The sequence below is a fragment of the Cucurbita moschata genome, unplaced genomic scaffold (genome assembly GCF_002738365.1).
Source record: "Cucurbita moschata cultivar Rifu unplaced genomic scaffold, Cmos_1.0 Cmo_Scf00073, whole genome shotgun sequence".
In the NCBI taxonomy this organism is placed as follows: domain Eukaryota; kingdom Viridiplantae; phylum Streptophyta; class Magnoliopsida; order Cucurbitales; family Cucurbitaceae; genus Cucurbita; species Cucurbita moschata.
The window spans coordinates 447,703-464,981 of NW_019268589.1; the positions used below are offsets into that span (position 1 = coordinate 447,703).

At 36.7% G+C, this 17,279-nt stretch overlaps 2 protein-coding genes and 1 long non-coding RNA gene across 3 annotated transcripts; 2 read left to right on the top strand and 1 right to left on the bottom strand.

Moving 5' to 3' along the window:
- Window positions 1–539: 539 nt before the first annotated feature.
- On the top strand, window positions 540–2,393 carry LOC111438321 (protein LAX PANICLE 2-like). The gene is made up of 4 exons (XM_023076220.1): window positions 540–868; window positions 1,011–1,061; window positions 1,905–1,977; window positions 2,211–2,393. The coding sequence occupies exons 1-4, from the start codon at window positions 540–542 to the stop codon at window positions 2,391–2,393; spliced, it is 636 nt and encodes a 211-aa protein (XP_022931988.1).
- A 1,200-nt stretch (window positions 2,394–3,593) lies between these two features.
- On the bottom strand, window positions 3,594–8,131 carry LOC111438316 (probable splicing factor 3A subunit 1). Its single transcript, XM_023076216.1, has 3 exons — window positions 8,015–8,131; window positions 4,165–6,430; window positions 3,594–4,078 (listed from the first exon to the last, which is right to left on the bottom strand). Exons 2-3 carry the CDS (start codon window positions 6,325–6,327, stop codon window positions 3,809–3,811), a joined length of 2,433 nt encoding a protein of 810 aa, XP_022931984.1. The 5' UTR covers window positions 6,328–6,430; window positions 8,015–8,131; the 3' UTR covers window positions 3,594–3,808.
- A 1,983-nt stretch (window positions 8,132–10,114) lies between these two features.
- Window positions 10,115–11,740, top strand: LOC111438317. Its single transcript, XR_002709645.1, has 3 exons — window positions 10,115–10,670; window positions 10,791–10,847; window positions 11,656–11,740. It is a non-coding gene; the product is annotated as an uncharacterized LOC111438317 (long non-coding RNA).
- The last annotated feature ends 5,539 nt before the right edge of the window (window positions 11,741–17,279 follow it).

A 17,279-nucleotide genomic window follows, 5' to 3' on the forward strand; every position in this document is an offset into this window, starting at 1 on the left:
GTAGTGAGTGTAGCATTTGACCTAATATACACTAATAATACATGAGTTAGTATCTAAGACGAAGTGATGTTAAGTTAAACACAACGAAGTGTATATCATGGATAGAGAGTGGACTCCTATATTTATATTGCTCAAACCTTACAACGATAATAGCCCCACACAATGAACAAACGATGTCAACACGAACACCTTGGCTCGACCTAAAGACTTAGCTCACGATTCTATTCCTTTTTATGTACGCCTAGGTCTAATAAACTTGGGACCATGGGGTCATCAAATTAGCCCGCCCATAACAATATGAATACTACTCTCATTTAACGACAATGGGTCGATGTCAGGAAGATATGAAGCACAATTATATGATGATTTATCGATAAATCATCGGTTAACTCAAAAGTTATTCAAAAAAAGGGAAATAATCAGAAAAAACAATAAAAAATTGGTAATGATTACACTACCTCTCTCTCCCTATATATATTTATATATATATCTAAAATTAAAGCTTGATATAGCCATCTCCTTTGGAAAGGTTTGCCAAAATGGGTTCCCCTGGTTCGAAGGAGTGGCTAGAGCTGAGCTTGGGATTGAGAGGCACAAAGAAGAAGCAAGAAGAAGCAAAGAAAGAAGAAGATGAAATGAATTTGGGTGAGGAAGGTGAGGGTAGTAGTTTGAGTTTAAGGCTACAAATTGGGCCCAAATGTTTTGATACCAACATGGGAATAATGGGTTTTATGAGTACTCAAAACAACCAAAAATGGGCGTTTCATAGCCATTCACTCACCAATTTTCCCCATTTTCATGGCCTTTCTTCACCACCTCCTCCTAACCCTGCTGGCTTGTGGTTCTCCCTACGATCTTCGCCGAATAGGTGATCTCATAAACTCGGTGTTGATTTTGATGTTCTTTTATTTGTTGGATTTAACCCAACGATCGAAATATATCGAAACAAAAAAATTGAATGGTAGTTCTCATGAGAAGGTAAGACAATGATTGCATTTGGAATATGACAGGAAAGGTGGAGCACCACTGCCTCAGATACCCAAAGCCTACATTAGAGTCAAGTAAGTGAGACAATCTCTCTTTTATGAACTTTTAACAGACATGGTTAACTGAGTTTAGCTTAGTTGACGAGTATACTTTTGATTAAAAGACGGAAAAATGTGATTTTAGTTGTGTTTAATCCATTGACACGTGGGTAAATGGAGTTTAGTGTAATTAACATGTGTACCTTTTAGCTCCGTTGACGAGTATACCTTCGGATAAGCTGAGTTTAGCTCAATTAACATGCATACCTTCGATAAAAAAGTCGAAACTTTCGATCTAAATAGGGTTGAAGTTCTTCTACCTAACCGAGCTTAGCTTAGTTGACGAGTATACCTCCGATCAAAAAGTAAACAACACGTGACTTTAACTGTGTTTAACCTATTGACAAGTGGGTAAATTGAGTTTCGTTCAATTAACATGTATATACCTCCGATCAAAAGGTCGAAAATTTCAATCCAAATAGAGTCAAAGTTCTTCTAGTTAACTGAGCTTAGCTTAGTTAACGAGTATACCTTCTATCAAAAAGTAAAAAACACGTAACTTTAACTGTGTTTAATCTATTGACACGTGGGTAAGCTGAGTTTAGCTCAATTAACATGTATACCTCCTATCAAAAGGTCGGAAATTTCAATCCAAATAGAGTCAAAGTTCTTCCGACTAATCAAGCTAAACTCAGTTGAGAAGTATACATTCAATCAAAAAGTCAAAAAGACGTGATTTCGATTATATTTTATCTATCGACATGTGGGTAAGTTGAGTTTAGCTCAATTAACACGTATACCTCCGATCAAAATGTATACCGATCGAATCACAAAGATCTAAGTGTTTGGGTTATGGATTTTGGTGAACAAACTATTTAGGGATGAGAAGATGACAGTGCTAATGGTGAAGAAGTACCTGCTCACAAAGTTGGGGCTCTCCCATCAAGCTGAGGTAACTACTCCTAATTTTCAACCCTTTCTTTCAAAATCATTATTTTCTTCTATCTCTCTCTCTAATAATTACAAAGTCAGAAGGGGTTTGAAAAAATAAGAAGCATGCATGAGATGTCTCACTCAAATGTCCTAGTGAGAGAGAGAGGAGAGAGGAGAGAGAGAGGGGTTTAATTATAAATAATAATGAATTGAGGGGTTGTTTTGTTATTAAGTTTTGAAGCTTTGAATTAGGTTGAGTTATGGTGCATGGGAGAGAGGCTTTTGCAGACCCAATCACTGAAGCAAGTGAGAGATGGAGTGTGGCTTCCTAAGTTGGTGGAATTTGTGAACTCAAACTCATCCTTATCAACTTCTACCATGTTTCAAACTACTTATCTAATGTGCTTGCATTATGGAACAACATGTCTCTTCTAATTATAGTATCCAATTATACGTGTATAAGTTGGTGGAATTTGATTTGCCCGTGTTCGATATTTCTGTTGTTATTTACTTATGTTTATAGGTCTCATATTGACATATCGAATGAATCGAGATTTTCATTTTTCAGTAAAATATTGATGGAATATTAATATCGTCGAAGTGAATATAAATCAATAGTAAGAATTTAAATTTATGTAAAAATGTTATGGCCCAACTTCTAAAACATGATTCAAACCAGAACAGTCGTCCTTTGCATGTTATGAAAGCCAATAGCTAAGCTAAAAGCTTTCAAATTGCCTCGTCTTCTACTTTAGATTTGTTGGAAGTTATATCTTTTTTCTTTTACTCTGTAAATTCTTGTGTTTAAAATTTGCATGCTCATTAAAGTAATGTTAATCAAATCTTTTATAGAGCGACTCAAATCACGAATTTAAAAATGAGTTTTATTTACTTTTGATCTGGATCATCAAGATAATTAATTAATTTTTTTTTCTTTGAGTTGAATTTTATTGTATTTTCCGTTATTGTATAATTTAGATTTAAAGGTTTTATTTTTTCAGACAAAGGTTATCCCATGACCTTGGTAACAAAGGTTGTCATATAGAATATCTTTGTCTTTATTTAATAATAAAAAAAAATTAAAAAGGTTAAAAATATTAAAAAAGTTGAGTATTAAAAATATTCGACCTTGTTCAGTATAAAAAATAATTTAAAAAAAGTTGAGTATTAAAATATTCGATAAATGACATCATTACTAAGTCATAAAGTGCCTACACATCCAAAGAAGAATCAAACTAACATGACTATAAGTTTAACTTAAGACCTAACATCGAGGTGCTCTAGATCTTCATTCCTTTCATATACATAATTCCATATATATCACGTTCATGTACACTAAACCTACGCACGAGACTTTCATGATTTTTAGGTTTACTAGATTTGCATCACTTTCGTTACTTTTACACACGACCATACATACATCGTTTAAATGCATGTAGAGTCTCTTGGGCATGCATCACTTGGAAACATGATGTCATTGACACGGTGTACAATCCTGGCACATGAATTAGTTTAGTAAGACGATAACTCAACTCAACTCGACACTACTTCAGACTAAGCAGCCACTTAAAAACTAACTAGTCAACACAACGACCAGTTGATTTGCCCTTCAATGGCTGCAATTAACAACCTACGTGGACACTCAAAATTCTGACATATACTTCATAATCTAGTTTTCTGATAAGGATACAGTTGGAAAGCAATTTTACAGTCTCATTATAGGGAGGAAGCTGAGGGAGGAGTTGAAACAAGATCAATACACTTCAATTTGAACATATTGTTGTCTTCTAAATACTACTAGGAAAGTCCAAATTTAAACCTGAAATAGTCTGTCTGCTACAAGGATTTGATTATCTCTTTCTACCACCACGTTCCCTTAAAGACAGGGAAAGCGCTTCACCTGCTCCAACGTTGTAATAAGCAAGCGACATATTGTCCTTCAGAAACCCTGGTTTTCCACTCAGTTTCTGTTTGTTTGCTGGAAGCTGGATCTCACCCGCTATCTTCTCTTTTAAACTTCCAACAGTTTCTGAAAGGGACTGCACAGTAATCTCCAGAACTTGGCCTTTCAGATTTCCATCATCAAGATTAGGAACAGATACAGTGATACGGATAGGTCCCTGCCATCAAAAAGAGTCAAAGTTATTATTGAGGTAATAAGCACTAAGATACTCGTAGATAGACAACAACAAAAACAAATGCATACAGGATGTTGTGCCAGAAACTGGTCTTCGGGCATAAGCAAAGAATCATCAAGCTTCTGTCTCTTTGGCTCTGGTTCATCTGGAAGCGGTGGAGGAGCTTCGTCAGGTGGTAAGGGAGGCAGCGACCCTTGGGGCATAGGTGGTGGAGGAACCCCTTGTGGCATAGGGGGAGGTGGCATCATACTATTCATAGGTGGAGGGGCAGGGAGAGGGACAAAAGGCCGTGGAACTGGCATGGGAGTGAACTGAGATCCAGGTGGTGGTGGGACACTCATATTTGGTGCATTCATAGACATTGGTGGAGGTATAGATGGGGGACGATTCATGAAATATGATTGTTGTCCAGGCATGGCAGGAGGTGGTGGCTGAACGGATGGAATCATTGAGATAACAGGCGGTTGTGGTTGGTGTACAGGAAGTCCAGTAATTGGGTTAGAATAGTGTGCATTCGGAGGCATGGAAGGAAGATTCAAGGCGAGACCAGGTGGAGGCGGGAGCGGACGAACTGATGGCACTCCGGGTTTGGGTGGCAGAGCAGCAGGGCCAGGAAGGTTCCTCGCATCGTTGTAAGTAGTATCATTCGGATCCTCTCCAACAAGATTCTGTGACATAGCTTGATTTGCTGTACGCCCAATGCTTCCAGTATGGCCATCCCATATGACCTGCTTCGGTTGGTCGTCTTTCTTCTTTTCAATTTCTGCCTTGACTGCATTTGATACCTCCTCCTCAGTGGTACCAAATATATCAGGACGAGTTCGTGCCAATCCAACTATATTTCGTGAGATCTCATCATCCTGAGCAAGTGTAGTCTCCCGAATCTTGGCAAACATTCTTTCCTTTTGCTCTTTGTACTTCGGATCGATAAGTGAAATCCTCATATGTTCAGACATCTCATTGATTGGAATTAGCTCACCTGTGATCGGAGAGACGACAAATTTCGTATGATCTCTTTCTGCAGGGATTCTCTCTTCAGGTCTCTTCCAGTTCTTTACAATTCTCATTGGTGGCTCGGGCTCCTCATCTATCTTCATATCATTCTTGTCATTGTCATTTTCTCCTAACCGAGCAGCCCGCATACCCTCTTCAACCAGTTGCATCTCTTCCTCATCCATGTCCATTTCCATCTCCTTCCCAGGCTCAACAATTTCCTCCTCAGCAACCGAAATCTTGCTTCTTCTAACTACCTCCTCAAGAGTCATTGGTGGGGGCAAATCTTCATCCTCATCATCTGCAAAGTCTATCGCCTCAACCACGACAAAATCATGCCAATCAATCATAGCCATCTGTATCCTTTCCTGCTCAATCTCATCTTCAGCCTTTTGCCTTGCCTGCTCTTGTGAACGTTCCCACTCAAGTCTATGCACACATCTCTCAAGCACTGTCGTCATGTCAATAACACTCTTCTTCAGTTTCTCAGTCAACCCCTTAGGAGGCATCAGCACTTTCGAATATGCATCCGCCAGTGAGGTGAAAAACATGAACATACTATGAGTAGGTTTCAGAAAATGAAACTGAGGATTGTTAATCTCTCTACTCGTCAATCCTGTCAAGAATGATTTCCCATTTCGAGCAACAAATTGGGCTGTTAGCTTGATAATATCCAATTCTTCCCCTGTAATCCCTTCAGGAAGACGGACAGTATACTGCTCAGCCTCTGGAGGCTCGAGAACTTTGCGTACAGGTTTGAACAAGGCAGAAACATCAGGCTTAGCTGCCACTGTTTCATTGCTGTCAGCAGCAGGACCAGATGGGGCTGACGCAGGTGCAGTAGAATCTGCAGCCTGTGAAGGCTGCTGTGCAGATGATTGATTCTGAGCACGAAACTCAGACAACCTATGCTGATAGTATGCATGGTAGGGATCTGAGGGATTCAAGAAATTAAACTTGACGTTACCGGCATTATTAGCAATGATCCTCTTCTCAAATTCTGGTCCATTTTTCGCAACAAATTGTGAAGTTTTATCAACAATGCTTCGGATATCTGGAGGAGGATGTATGATACCAATAGTTTTAGTATGAGTTGCAACTGATACCGGTGTAGAGTTGGTTTTGTCTTTATCCACTTCATGGTCATTAATAATTTCATCCTGCTCATCCTGAACAGTAGGTTTTGAATCCTCGGATGGAGCTGGAAGAGTCAAGATTGGTCCAAATGAGCCAAGCATTTTTCTCCACAATAAAATAAGACTTCAAGACAAACACAAAATATTTCAATGGTAACACCGCCTCATACTAGCAAGATATATACTTTCTGCAACCTATTGTTATCTGCAAAATTAAAGAGTGAGAGCGATGCCATTATAGTTCACAAAAGTAAGGTTGATTAACCCTAAACATCTTTTCGAATACTGATATTAAAGACAGGAAAAACCAATGTATCATCCAGAAAGATGAGAAAACACATTTAAAATATTGCTATGCCAAAAGGAAAATGAAATATAGAATTATAGGTGCAAAGGGAGGTATAGAGAAACATGGGAGCTAAAGGAATGTGTGCTTGGGTGCATAATAACACACATATACAAACACGTGCACCATACATGAGTTTATGTGTGTCGGCATGTAAATATATTTGTAGGTGACAGCAAAATAACAACTAAAGACCACAAAGATATCAGCAACAAGCAAACAACCCCAGGAGAAGGCTGACTTCCTCTGGAACAAAGGGAGGCCCTACTTCCATCCAAGCTATTCTTTCAAGTATTTTGAGATATTGCTTGTCCACTCTTTGAAGTCCTTCTATTGGAATATATTTTATATAGCCCTAATCAGTTAGGATTTTATATTTGATATATTTTATCTTATCTTCAGGATTTGGTTAGTAGAATATTTTCTTTTATTTTTAGGATTTGTTTGTAGTTTGTATTCTATTTAAACGTTGAACATTAATGAAAATCGAACTTTAGATCCCACTGAGACTTTCGATCCTACCTATGTTTCTTAGACTTTCAATCCCACTTCTAATTCTCATTCTTAACATGGTATTAGAGTATCATTCTTAACACCTTCTAAACCAACAGCTGATAGAGAAACTATTGTGGGATTTCTGTGCGAGCCATATTCCATAGTGGGACTCACTTGGTTAACTGGAAAACTATAAGTCTCGGTTTCTTAGGACGAACTAGAGATTAATTAAATTTTCAATTTTCAGAGCTTTGTAACGTTCTCCAATATTACTTTATAAAGAGATTGATTCTATAGAACTGTTCTGTATCGCCTCTTTTATAAGGAACGTTTCGTTTCTAATTGTACAATCTTTCTGAGATTTTCACTACTAATTCCTACACAAACCAACTGTGAGATTTTTTTTTTTTCCTAATCATAGTTGGTCTGGGCGGAGAAATTACTTTTTCCAACTTCTCTTTCGTAACGCAACTCCATTTCTTAAGATGCAAAGAAAAAGATGCTAATCCTAGAGATGGTAATGGCAGTATAAGCACTGAAGCTTGAATTGACTACTTGGCTTATTTGCAGTTAGATTAAAAACTAAATCGAACCAGAGCAGCAAAAAAGTCAGAGATTCAGCAAACAAATCACATAAACAGCAGAACAGATTAAACAGAAACATCGCCAATCATTTCTAACATACAAAAAAATCAAGCGAACCCATACATCCCCGCAAAGATATCAGGAATCCAGCAAAATACTACCAATATTCGCATGAATCGCATCAGGAGTCCAACCCTAAAGTAGAGAAAAAGCAGCTAAAAATGGCAAAAGGGTTTTAGAAAAAAGAAGAAAACAAACGTTGAGAGACTGAGAAAGAGAAAGCTGTAGAGCGAGATTGAGAGAATGATTCGGGAAGCGCCAGTTGCTCGGTTAAGAAGATTTAGAGAGGATATAGGAGGATACCTGGAAATGGAAGCAAATCGGAGATCGAAAGGCGAGCTCCAGAAGATCCGTGTCCGGGGCGATTCTGAAGGAGCGAGGGAGAGCGCCTGGCTCGTGAGTGTACCCTAAATTTGCAGCAGCCAAGCTGATAAAGTATGCCGACCGGTCAGTATCTCTGAACCGAACCCATTAGTTCGGTTTTCGAAGTAACTAGACCGAACCAAACTGGAAAATCTATTTTTCAAAAAATTACCTTCCAAAACTTTAATTTTTTATTTTTTAAAGTTGTAAAATAAATAATCGAAATAATAATTATGAAATTAAATTAAATTAAAATCAGGTATATATAATTGTATTACGTGGAAAAACAGGTATTTTTTAAAAATTTAAAAATAAATTAGCAATAAATTTGGGTTGACTTCCCCTGTAAACAACCCAGCCCATAAACTTTTCATTTATTTGAAGCTAACTAGATGGGCGTGTAGTTAAACGAATTACCCACTCATTTGTAAGCGACAATGACATAGGTTAATATTTACAACGACAGCTTCCCACCACCAACCCGGATAGTCAAGTCATAATCAGATGAACTCGGATGATGAACGAAAGAGTTGATGTACTCACCGTGTTAGGTATGATCACACTACATAAATAATCTCTCATATTGTGTATATGTTTTTTCTATGTACTCTCGTAGTCCCTAAAGTCAAGGTCACATAGGGTACGTAAAATAAGATGTGTCCTATCATGTATCTTTATTTATAATTTGCTTACTTTATGTCGGAGAACATCACTAGAGAATTTATGTCACGACTCGATTTTGAAACTTGCCCAAAGCGTGGCTTACGACTGAGATTGACTCGACAGGGTAAGAAGACAGTCAAATTTTGTGCGAATTCAAAACAAAGAAAATTTAAAACACAATATACAATATACTTGCATTATATCAAAATATCAAAATAGAGTGTATATATAAGTAGTTTTTGTAACACTAAAAAATGAAGGAAAGCCACCTATGCAAGACTCAAAGGATCCAAGGAAGAAAATTAGGAGGATTAAGCAAGGAAAGGGGTCTTAGTAAGTCATTTCTATACCCTAAGAAGTAATCTTAAGGACTTAAGACCTTTGGAGAAGGATTGAGAATGAAAGCGTAAGCGAAAAGGACGAAAAGGTCATTTTTTCAATGATCAAGGATCTTTCTATATTTTTAATTCCTTATGTAAAAGGAATTTCAAGATGCTTAAGAAGGGAAAAATGACTGGAAAGGGATGAAGACTTTTTAGGAAAATTATGGATTTTTTTAGAAAATAATAATAAAATATTCGAAAAGTGACAAATTACCAAAATACCCTTGAAGTTAAGGATAATTACGAATTTGCCATTCTACTAAAAAAATCAGAACCTTCACCGTACCTTCTGCACAAAATCCTTTGAATCTCGACTCTCAACTGTTGGATCTCCTCCAAACTCGGATATATTCTAGAACACTCACGGATCATCACATCCAACGGCTAGGATTCAAAACCAAGGTCGGTGAGGCTCTAATCGAAGTAGATATTTTCGATGGATTTTTCAGAAAATCCAACCGACAATTCACAACGATTCTGGAGCTCCCAATGTCGGTTTAAGTTTTTCCTCTAAATTCTGAAGTTGGGGCAATAGTTTGGAACATGAATCGAGCAAGGTCGAGCTCATAGTTGTTGGCAATAAGTGTTTAGATTTTGGGTCTTCTACTCTCGGATTTCTTCCACATTCGAGAGCAATGCTCCACCATTCCTCTTCAAACCTGTTCCTGTAGCTCCTAAACAAGATTACCCACAATTTCTATGAAGGAATAGAGTCTTGAAAGTGCCTAAAAACCATTCCCCCAATCCAATCCACCATTAAAGAGCTTCAAGGAAAACTCAAAATTCCAATCCGAGGATACACAAGTTGTAACTATTCGGATTTTCTATTTTTGCCTTCTTTGGTTAAGATTTTTATTTTTATTTATATAAACGACAAGATATTATGTTATGCATTTATTCTGAAAAAAGTGCGATTTTCAACAATACCTTATAAATGTTATGAAATTTTTTTATATTCCTATATCCAACTCTTCTCCTTCCTTGAAAATGACTTTTGCTCTTTGAACTTGTTTGTGTTTTCGAGGGTGTCTGAGAGTACGGGAAAATTGAGGGTGTTAGCCGGAAAAACGTGTGGGTTGGTTCGCTGGGAAGTTTTCTTGTTCGGCAAGTTCTCGAAATTGATTATGTTGCTGTCTTGGAGGAAGAGTTGAGTGAAAGTTAGTGTCGACGTCGGAATCGCTGCGTCGAAGAAGGCAAACCGTTGAAAGCGAAGGAGGAGGACGCCACATACGGTCGTCGGAAACGGAAGGGATTGTGTCGTCGGTAGCGGCGGCACATCAGATTAGGGTTTTCATGAGGGTTCGGGTGAAGAAGATGCAGAGTCGGGTCAGGTTTCGACCTCTGAAACGGCCCACGGACGAATGCGGGTCTTGTGCGTTTCGGCCCAACACGGATCTCGGCTTGGCTCCGTCAAATCTCGCGGCTCGACTTGGTGGCTTAGTTAGTTAGCTTGGCAGCTCGGCTTGGCAGCTCGGTATCGCTATAATATATCGATTCTAAGGTTTTTGGCCCTTCCGAAGCTGTTTCTGCCCTTAGTTTTACTATCTGAGGTCAGTATGGTTCCTAACTATTAAAGACAGATTGGGTCGGGAGTTTATTTTGATAAATAACATGAGATTTAGCTAGGGTATGTTATGAAAGGTTACTAAGTTTTTATGTGGTTATTATAGGACGTATTTAACCGTTGGGATTAGCTTGTTGTGAGTGACTCCAACCAAGACCATCAAGTAAGTGGCCTTACTGTTAGAGTTAATTTACTACGTGTAGTATGATGGTGCGTGCCCTGTGGCCCCTGCATGCACCATGTATTATTATGTGATATGACTATATGATGTATGAATTATGTGACTGTTTATGCTATGAAACGTAATGAGTTATGTTGACTATTGACTGTTTATGTTATGTGAAGTTATGAATGATATGTTAGTAATATATGCCATGAAAATGTTGATCGATGCCATGGATATACGTAGTATTATCGAGTCATCTCATCAGATGTTTAGGCAACTGGAATGTACTTTCATGTTATGTAATATGCCATGTAATGTAAGTCATGTGAGATGTCATGTAATGTAAGAAACGTATATGCGATGTTAGCACTGCTTATGTAATGCCATGTTAGATATGTTAAGGGACCTCATACTATATGTATGTCACGTGTATCAGGATTCTTCCCCTTTATGAGACGAAATAATGAATTACAATATTTATGTTCGCCATGATATCACGGGGGCCCTTTTCTGTTATGTGGTGTTCGGCGACGTGTAACACGTTGTGCCCGACCAAGTCAGGCCCAGGGGGTATGTATACGAGCCCGCCTGGTGGGTCCTTGTACGCATACATGGGCCGTGTGTGAAGGAGTACCACACACCCAACCGTACCCTGAATAGAAAAGTGCCAAAGGCTATGTTAAGTTTATGAAAAGTTAGGTTCTGCTCATATGTTGCATGTGTTTGCATTTCTGACCTCAACAGTGGGGTGACTTACTGAGTATTTCATAAAATATTCAAGTCACGTGCTACCTCCATTTTTCAGGTAAAGGCAAGGCGCCAATGTACAGTTGACGGCGGAGCTGAGGACACCATGGAAGTTGGAGAGGGAATATTTTTAGGAGTTTACGTTTATTTGACTGTTTTAAGTTAAAGCATTGAGTATTGTTTTATTTAGATTTATTTTGAATTCAGTTACTAAAAGGTTTATTTTCGAAGATAGGTTTGTTTTGGATTTATGAATCTTTATGAAAGACTTTGTTGTGTTTTTCCAGGGTTATTTATAATGAGCTTCCGCGTAATGAATTATGTATGCATGGGTGATGTCACTATTCCGCGTAATGAATTATGTATGAATAGAGGCTCCTAATTTTCTAAACCTAATTAGTGACGTCATCCATGCATACATAATTCGTTATGCGGAAGCTCATTATAAATAACCCTGAAAAACACAATAAAGTCTTACCTTACATGACATATTACATAACATGAAAGTACATTCTAGTTGCATAAATATTTGATGACATGACTCGATAATACTACATGTATCCATGGCATCGATCAACATTTTCATGACATATATTACTAACATACCATTCATAACTTCACATAACATAAACAGTCAACAGTCAACATAACTCATTACGTTTCATAGCATAAACAGTTACATAATTCATACATCATATAGTCATATCACATAATAAAACATGGTGCATGCAGGGGCCACAGGGCACTCACCATCATACAACACGTAATAAACTAACTCCAACAGTAAGGTCATTTACCTCGATGGCCTTGGCCGAAGTCACTCACAACAAGCTAATCCCAACAATTAAATACGTTCTATAATAACCACATAAAAACTTAGGAACCTTTCATAACATACCCTAGCTAAATCTCATGCTATTTATCAAAATAAACTCCCGACCCAATTTTTCTTTAACGGTTAGGAAGCATACGGACTTCAGATGATAAAACTAAGGGCAGAAACAACTTTGAAAGGGCCAAAAACCTTGAAATCGATATATTATAGTGATACCGAGCCGATAAGCCTAGCTTCCGAGCCGACCAACTAAGCTGCCAAGCCGAGCCGCACTGTGTACGCATGCGAAGCTGTCGGAGCTATTGGGCATGCGTCTGCGGCTCGACCCGATTCCAAAAACCTCGCCTTCCTTACCTGACAAGCGACGAAACCCTAGTTTCTGCCTCCTGATTCCGGCGACGCGCCGACAATCCCACAACGTCCTCAACACCGATTTCCAACGGTCAACCTTCTTTGATACAATGATCCCGACATCAATACCTGATGTAATAGCCCAAAAATAAATAAACAAATAAACAAATAAAAATAATTTTAAAGGTGTAGTTAAAATAATAATAATAATAAATAAATTAAAAAAAAAACAACGTTTCCCCACTTCTCTCTTCTAACCTCTCGTCCCATCCTACAATTATCCCTTCTCAATCCATTTGGAAAGTAACAGTTACTATAAAAAAACAGAAAAACAATAATGATCAGATTTACTAACAAATGAGAATGACCTTTACCCAATTGAGATTCGCGGTAGATTTAAGTAAAGATAGATCTGATGAATAAGATATATATTAAATCTTCATCTTCTTTTATCCTATTTTTTTTAGAAATCACAACAAATTATAGTTAGATCTTCATTCAATTATTACAATGGTCTAGCTTTGAGTTAGAAACTAAATGTGAATCATTTATACTATTCTACTAAATTAGTCAGATTAGTAATATTAGATTAAATTTTTATTAGCCAACTTGATAGATTAAAATAGGAAAGAGTGAGATAAAGAAAGATTTGGAAACAGAGGTCACTCAAATTTGGAATACATGAGAACATAATTAAATTAAAAGGCAACAGATTAAAAAAAAATGAGGGAATAAAAAACCACAAACTAAATATATATATAGAGGGAAAGGTAAATAGAGTAGCTGTATTACTTTCTTATACAACAGTAACCATCAAAAAATAAGATTTTTAATAAAAATATAATTATAGATATATAACATTTCAAGACTTTTAACCATGGATCAAGGTAAATTAGAGAAATAATGTTGTAGAGTTCAAACCTGAAACTAATGTCATGGGCTCATATAGGTTGACTCAGATTTCAAAGGACGGAATCGAACTTTCATTAAAGATATATTCGTGACAACGACTTAAGCTAGCCAAGTAAGTGATCTTACTATCGATATGGTTATATTTGTTGTTGACACGTGCCCCGTGGTTCTACACGTGTCATATATATTGATATGTGTGAATTGTCTGTGGATCGATATGCTTCTTATTTGTTATGTATATGTTATAATATGTGAATTGTTTGATAATAATTACGGTACGACGTGTTCAGTGATATGTTTGAGATAGGATACGAGAAGGATGCACAAAACGAAATGTAACGATAGGAGTAAAATACGTTCATGAAACGTTAAAGTTAGGTTACATACCAGAGTGATATGGATAAGAGAGATTGATGGAAGAATACGGTTAGGCTACGGGTAGAAAGGGATAGGTTTGTGATAGATTGGTAGAACGATAGCGTTAGGATTGATAGAACGATAGCGTTAGGTTCCGTTCTTGTGATGATATGATTGAGGTACGTTTACGTAATGATATGTCTGTGATAGGTATAAGAACGTTAAGACTATGATAAGTTAGAAAATGATATGACTACGATTTACGTTATGACTTGTTTATGATATGATACATTGTGATGCAATATGTCATGGTATGATGTGTATATGATGAAATGTTATGTTAAAAGCATAGAACGTTATGTTAGGTCTCTTAAATTGTGTGTATACAACATGATATGAATGACATGAAATTATGATAAGTGGCATGAAATATAACCCCATTAGAATTATGTATGATTTGAGAACTGAAGAATGAGAAACGATATGATATGAATGATGAACGATATCTGAAACGATATGAAAAATGATATGATATGTACATAATGCTAGCGGGGTTGTATTAAAGGATAATGAAAATGAAAAAGTTTTGGGACCTCATGCATTATATGTGCTCATGCATTTGGGGGGATACCCCTATCCCATCACGAGGGTACGGACGCGTACATCCAATGGCAGGACAACGATCGTTATGCTTTGCATAGCGTTGCCGTGACGGTTACTAGTTCTAACGGGTCCCGGCATAAGGGGCTCCCAGAGTATGCCCACCGGATAAGGAAAGTGGCCCAGCGGTGTGCGAACTAGCTGATGAGTCCATACTCACACGTATGGGCTATGTGTAGAGTATATGGTACACGTCCAAAATTACCCGTAAGGACAGCACCATAGGGAAAACGAAACGAAACGAAAGATAGGTCCCATCATTTCATTGCATGTGATTGTTGCATTTAACCCCAATAGTGGGGTCACTTACTGAGTATTTCTTTAAATACTCAAGCCATGTGCTACTACATTTTTTAGGTTAAGGCAATGCATTCCAGTACGGCTGACGACGACATCGCAACTCGAGACCATGATACATGCATAGGATAGTGATATTTATTTTCTTAGACTTAGGCTAGAATAGAATATTTTTAACTTAAACTCTTATTCGTTTTATTTAGTCTTTTGTTGTGTCGTTTTAAGATGTTTTCGGAACACGTAAGTCCATGTCTGTGTTCTAAGATAAAGGTTATGTTTTATGAAATTTTAATGAAGTCTTCCGCATTCAATGTTTATGGTACGTATGCAATAGCGACCTTAAATTAAGTAGAAAAGTTCGAGTCGTTACAGTTTGTATCAGAGCCAGGTTATAGATCTTGTAGACTAGCCTACGATGTAGGCTTGACATGTTCCATGGTCCCACCGTCGGTGCTCCATCTCTGTCAGGTATGTCTTGCGTAAGATAAGAAAATGAAATGTCGTTGATTGTGTATGTTGTTATTGCTTGGTCATTATAAAATATAACTCATACTTGGACTTTTACTCTATTGATTGTATTATAATTTATTACATTCATGTTAGCTTAATTCTATATTTATTATAATTTAGAATACATTATGTTTTACCTTGCATGGAATGTGAATGTAAATTGTTGTATTGATGAGTTATGTTTTACCTTGCATGGAATTTGAATGTAAATTGTTGTATTAATGATGTTTAGATTTACTTAGATTGTTGTTGTGAATGAGTAGCTATAGTTTTAGTGAGCTACTAAATGTTAGTATATGCGTGAAAATGATTTTGCCAAGCAAGATTATATGTTTTAGTTAGACGCCTCGAACATAGATAAACTACACAGTTTTATGACCATAGAGATGTGAATGAATATACCAATGTATACTGAAGAGTTAGTAGTTTTAGATGAAATAAAATGACCTAAGAAGCTTGATAGACGTCAATATCTTATTGTATACTAATATTAAAAGTGGCAGCGTCGGAAAGAAAATTTTATAACTTTGAAGTATGTAAAGATGAAATTAAAGTATTAGTAAAAAAAATTGAGTTAAAACCATAAAAGTTTAAAACATCTATACTTAAATTGATTGATGAATGACATAAGTGCCTTTAATGAAAGCTGGGCTTTGGAATTAGTGAGATGTAGAAAACTTTCCTGCCTTAAGTTGAAAATTAAAATAATAATAATAATACAACCAATTATGGATGTTGTGAGGTGATTTAAAAGTATCAAGCCATAGTTTGGATGAGGCATTACGATCGTGGTAAAAATTTTAGAGCTATATGAACTACGAGGTTGTCAAGATACCTTAAATTTAAGAAACCATGATTTAAGATGAACTTGGGTGGGGGATACACGAGGATTAGAGTGGGACATTGTCTCTAAATCAACTAGAAGTTTTGTGGTAATCCTCCTTAGGGTACACAAATAGACTGAGGAAACTCAACATAAACAAATTGTTGTAAAAAATTACCAATCAATTTTTCCTAGCAATGTCAACCTTGTTAAAAGGTATTACTATAGTTAAAGTTTGAAGACTGTCATTTTAAGTTTGATTTTCAAGTATCCCAAGTTTTATGGCATCCGAGGATATCCACCATGCTTATATAATACCAATTTTTAGAAGGGGATTTTTTTAAGTTCATCTTGATGTACAAAGGGTTGTGATATCTTTTCGTTATGGTTATAGGAACATTAGTTTTGGGCTGTACTAGATAAGGTATACCAAATCCTCAAATACTAGTTTGACCACAAATCAAATACAGGAAGTCGTTCGTAGATCCATGTGATTTACTAGTGCATTCTATTTGCATTGGGATATGGTGGAGTTCTTAACCAGTTTCATGTCATGATTTTGACTCCAAAAATTTACTAGAATTGTGTAGGTAGCCGAAAGAGAAAAATATTACAAATTTCTTGATTTTGTAGGGGAAAATAGGCAAATTTGTATATGAAATTCATTTGCAAAGATAGACATTAATGATGAACCAAATCAAGTGGACACTCACAAATAATACAGATACAAATAATAATGAGGAAAAGAAAATAATTCTTTTTTTTCTTTTGTAATTATTAAAAATATAGAGAACGAACAATTTTAATTGGAAATATTACTCTAATGAATTCCCTGAGAACTTCTATAGTAAATAGACTATACAGAATTGTGATAAGTCAAATATTGCAAAGCCCCGATATCTATTACTGATCAAAATTGGACTATAACGAAATTTCG

Bases quoted from the DNA above. Each gene is read 5' to 3' on its own strand.
- LOC111438316 (XM_023076216.1), bottom strand. From the start codon at position 6,327: ATGCTTGGCTCATTTGGACCAATCTTGACTCTTCCAGCTCCATCCGAG. The intron at 4,079-4,164 runs GTATGCATTTGT...TTTTGATGGCAG, and splicing joins AGTTTCTGGCACAACATCCT to GGACCTATCCGTATCACTGT.
- LOC111438321 (XM_023076220.1), top strand. From the start codon at position 540: ATGGGTTCCCCTGGTTCGAAGGAGTGGCTAGAGCTGAGCTTGGGATTG. The intron at 869-1,010 runs GTGATCTCATAA...GGAATATGACAG, and splicing joins CTACGATCTTCGCCGAATAG to GAAAGGTGGAGCACCACTGC. The intron at 1,978-2,210 runs GTAACTACTCCT...GCTTTGAATTAG, and splicing joins GGCTCTCCCATCAAGCTGAG to GTTGAGTTATGGTGCATGGG.